The 4,623-nt window shown below is 50.6% G+C and overlaps 1 protein-coding gene across 1 annotated transcript in view; it reads left to right on the plus strand.

Annotated features, from left to right (window-relative positions):
- The window catches only part of SPRY4 (sprouty RTK signaling antagonist 4), a 15,793-nt gene that overhangs the window by 8,508 nt on the left and 2,662 nt on the right, over positions 1-4,623 (plus strand). The window contains exon 2 of the mRNA XM_006144789.2: positions 3,790-4,596. Within this exon, the coding sequence (XP_006144851.1) occupies positions 3,837-4,596 (760 nt within the window). The 5' untranslated portion in view covers positions 3,790-3,836. The remainder of the gene's footprint in view (positions 1-3,789; positions 4,597-4,623) is intronic.

A 4,623-nucleotide genomic window follows, 5' to 3' on the forward strand; every position in this document is an offset into this window, starting at 1 on the left:
GGCTGCTTCCCCCCTGCCTTCCTTAGCGGGATTCCCCAGTGGATGGAAAAGTCCCACCAGGAAGCCAGGGTGGGAGCAGCGGCTGTAGACAGACCCGCTTCCGGGACCTGTTCAAACCCTTGAGCCTTGCCCATGTCCTTTGCTTCATCCAGAGGAGAAGCAGCTGTTTTCAGAGAACCCCAGTAATGGAATTAGGGAAAGGAAAGTAGATAATCTGCTTGGGGTGGAGGTACTTGTACTTTCCCCACAATGTGACCAGTTCCAACCCTGGTCCTGAGAGAGGAAACCTGTCTACATGGAGCAGCAGAATCTTCTAATTGCTCCTGACGTCCTGTTCGCAGGACCCCAAATATTCTTTTTTTTTTTTTTCTTTTTTTGGAGAGGTTTTCACTGTAGGGCGCGTGCGCTCGCCAGACAGACAGAGAGAGACATAGAGACAGAAAGCAAGAAATCACCCCCCAGAGGGGATGGCCACACCGCAATCCCTTCTCCTCCATTCTCTTCTCGGGCTCTTGGGCACTCACGCACATGCGCCCGGCGTGAGTTTTAAGCCACCGGGTCCGGGACATGAACCGCGGTCGACTATGTGGGAGTCCAGCAACATAGCCATGACACTAACTGCTGGTTCCCAACCCCGAGTATTCTTGACCTGAACTTCCAGAGTCCAAGTCTTTGCTTTGAGGGTTCTGGCTTAGACACCTCTTGACTGGTACCAGAGAATCTTATCCATGGCATTTTTCTACTCCTAAGCAAGTTACTGTTTTTTCTCCAGACAAAGTCCCTAGGCTGGTTACTAGACCCCAAACTCATTTATTGTAGAAAGTGGGCGGGCTGAAGTAGCATTCCGAGGAGTTCATCCTTGGAAAACCTCTCCATAGATGCCTGCTTGCCTTGCTTGCCTTGTTCTGACTAGCTCTGACCACAGGTTCACCAAGGGAGGCTGCCGTGGCACACGACTGCTCTTCCGCGGGAGACCTGCCAGACATTTAAGGTGAACTCCACCAGAAGGACATCTCCCATCCAAGGGCCATACTCTGGTTCCATCTGAAGAGAACACCGGGGTGTGCACTGCCACTAGGTGCACCTTCTCCACGACGGGAAAGACAAAGCCTGTAAAAAGATACCAGCATCTTCTCAGCTGGCAGGGCCAGAGGAGAAAAGCCAATAGTTAATGCCTTGTGTGAATGAGAAATATCAGTTGACCTAACATTGAACCTGTAGAAAAAGACCTGAAGCATTTTACATTTAGTGGTACAGATGATACACAGATGAGAGCCCCTTGGCTGCCTTTTTTTTTTTTTTTAGAAGTTTTCATTTAATTTTATTTGTTGTTACTATTCTTTAATTTGACCAGAGGGAGAGGGAGAAAGCAAGCTGCTAGGTCCAAGACTTGAACCATGGAACCATGGTCTGCCATGTGGGAATTCAGCACCTAGACCTTAATGCTACATGCCGGTCCCTGCTTCCTTTTTAGGTTTTTGCCATAGAGTGCATGCATTCACCAGAGAGAGAGAGAGAGAGACCGTGATTGGGAAAGTGAGAAATCACCTCTAGGGGTGATGACCACACCACAATCCCTTTTCTTCCATTCTTGAGATTTGGGGCACATGCACATGGCACTCTGTGTGACATTTAAGCTTGTAAGGTCTGTGATTCAAACCATGGTTGACCATGTGGGAGTCCAGTACCTTAACCACCATGCCACCTGCCGGCCCTACTAACTGCCTTTTTATCTAGCCTCTTCATAAACATTTCATCTAGAGCTAGTTCATTATTTTAGGCAAGCTAGAAGCAACTAAGGAAGTGCTTCTTCCTTAGCAATCTTAAGTGTTTCTTTATTTTTAAATTTGCTACCTAGCATGTGTGTCTTCTTGCCAGATGAGGGTGATGGCCTTCCACAGTCCCTTCTCCATTTTCCTCTTGGGCATTCAGGTATGCACACACACACAGACACTCAATGAGTTTTTCAAGCCCCCATGAGGTCCAAGACTCAAACTACATAGCTGGCCACGTGGGTTCCAGCCACCTGAACCACCATGCCACTGACCAGCCGTTAACTATTACTGATCAAACTATTTTCTCCGGGTAGGGGAAGGATAACTGAGTTGCCCTGAAAACCGTGTCCCCCCCCTCCCCCTACTCCTTATTATAGACAAGCATGGGTGGGTCCCAGAAGTCAGATGTCATTCTCTGCTTGGAATATTAGAATGGACCAACTGTGGAGTCCAAAGGGATGGAGTTAACTAAAAGAGGAAATCTGTCCACATCCCCTTCTTGGGCAGCACCTTTGAGGCAAGACAAATCTAACAGAAGAGGGGCAGGATCAGCACTCTTAATTAGAACATCATTAGCATATTGGAAAAGCATTTACCAAAGCCTAATGCGTTAATCCAAAAAAGTGTTTTTACGACTGTTATTTTCCCATTCGAATCCTCCCCTGCTCCCATCTCCTGGGATTCTTAAGATTGGGGTGGAATCTTCCCAGAGTCTAATCTTTCCCTTGGATTCCAAATCGTGTCCCCTTGAGCAGAGGTCTTGGCCTTCTGCTGCTATTTCTTTAAATTGATCTCCAGCCGAATTCCAAATGTAAAGGTCAGCAGGCAAGGAAATGGCACTTCTAATAGAAAACAATGTGCACTTTCTAAATTTGAACCAAGCCGTTTCCGCTCTTTGATTTAAGTGACTTCCTGGGGTTCCGTGTCAGGCACTGCAGTTGAATCTCTGGCCAGATTCCAACGTAAAATTGCACTCTCTCGGTGAAATTAGAAACTGATCCAGGGTTGGCTTCGCTATTCTAGTAAATAGCATTTAGGCTGAATGTTCAGCTCAGCACTTGGAAATGGGTGATGTGACTGCCCCTCAGAGGATTTCCCATCCACGTTGTCAGAAGTTCACCAACCCAGGCTTCGTCAGTCACTGGAGGCGGCAGCTCTCAGAGGTGGTAGTAATAAGTTAAGATCCTGGATGTGCAGGTATCACATACAGCCTTTTCCTTCTCTTGTGAATTCTGAAATAAAGGCTTTTGTTTATCCAGCTGATAAACTCCCTGGGAGCATGCAGGGGCTGTCTGTGTGCAACGCATTGTTCTCAGCACCCTGCACAAGGCCTGGCAGGTAGCGCCTCCAAGTCCTCAGGAAATGTAAACTGTTACTTGTGGACAGTGACAAATTGTTGAGGTTTTGCCATATGCCAGGCAGTATGCTAGAAACTGAATATACGGTGTTCTCATTTGATCCTCACAAGAACCCATTTTACAGATGACAGAACCAAGGCATAGAAATTAAAGAACCAATTCTTAACGAGTTTGCTAGGCCAAGGTGAGAGAATTCAGACCATTCAGACCCGGGTCTGACTCCGGAGCTTGTGATTCTGGATCTATTTACCTTCTATTCACAGGGACTGCTTAAGTGAGCTCAGACTGAAGAGGGTTAAGTCCGGCTAATGGCAGTTTTGTGTGACTTTAGACAAGCTGCTTTGAACATGGGTTTTCCGTAACCAGGAACGGGGGGATAGTAGTTACTCTTCGGGATGATTGTGAAATGTTCATCATGTCTGTGATGTTTGGACGGGGCCTGGCACACCGTAAGTGTCGATGAATGTCATTTCTGCCACTGATTATTGTTGTGGTGCTCATCTCCTTGGAGTCACTGGAAAGTCCACTCAGGGAATTTAGTTCTGGTTTCAATTGGGCTCCCAAGGACCTGATTTTGGGGGGTGGGGGGTTGGCAGGCTGCATACTGATGCCTGGAATCCATTCTCTCTTCCTTCTCCCCACTCCTCTCCCCCCAGGGCCCCTAGAAGCCTGTTACTTGCTGCAATCCAGGACCTCCAGCCCCATGGAGCCCCCAATCCCACCGAGCGTCCCCTTGACTCCCAGCGCAGTCATGGTCCAGCCCCTTCTTGACAGCCGGGTGCCCCACAGCCGGCTCCAGCACCCGCTCACCATCCTGCCCATCGACCAGATGAAGACCAGTCATGTGGAGAACGACTACATAGACAACCCTGGCCTGGCCCCCCCCACTGGCCCTAAGCGGACCCGGGGTGGGGCCCCAGAGCTGGCCCCGACGCCTGCCCGCTGTGACCAGGATGTCACCCACCACTGGATCTCCTTCAGTGGGCGCCCCAGCTCAGTGAGCAGCAGCAGCAGCACATCCTCTGACCAGCGGCTCTTAGACCACATGGCACCCCCACCTGTGGCTGACCAGGCCTCGCCAAGGGCTGTGCGCATCCAGCCCAAGGTTATCCACTGCAAGCCCCTGGACCTCAAGGGCCCGTCGCTCCCACCAGAGCTGGACAAGCACTTCTTGCTGTGCGAGGCCTGTGGGAAGTGTAAATGCAAAGAGTGTGCGTCCCCGCGGACGTTGCCCTCCTGCTGGGTCTGCAACCAGGAGTGCCTGTGCTCTGCCCAGACCCTGGTCAACTACGGCACGTGCATGTGCCTGGTGCAGGGTGTCTTCTACCACTGCACCAACGAGGACGATGAGGGCTCCTGCGCTGACCACCCCTGCTCCTGCTCCCGCTCAAACTGCTGCGCCCGCTGGTCCTTCATGGGCGCCCTCTCCCTGGTGCTGCCCTGCCTGCTCTGCTACCTGCCTGCCACCGGCTGCGTGAAGCTGGCCCAGG

The sequence above is a fragment of the Tupaia chinensis genome, unplaced genomic scaffold (genome assembly GCF_000334495.1).
Source record: "Tupaia chinensis unplaced genomic scaffold, TupChi_1.0 Scaffold000132_1, whole genome shotgun sequence".
Classification (NCBI taxonomy): Eukaryota; Metazoa; Chordata; class Mammalia; order Scandentia; family Tupaiidae; genus Tupaia; species Tupaia belangeri.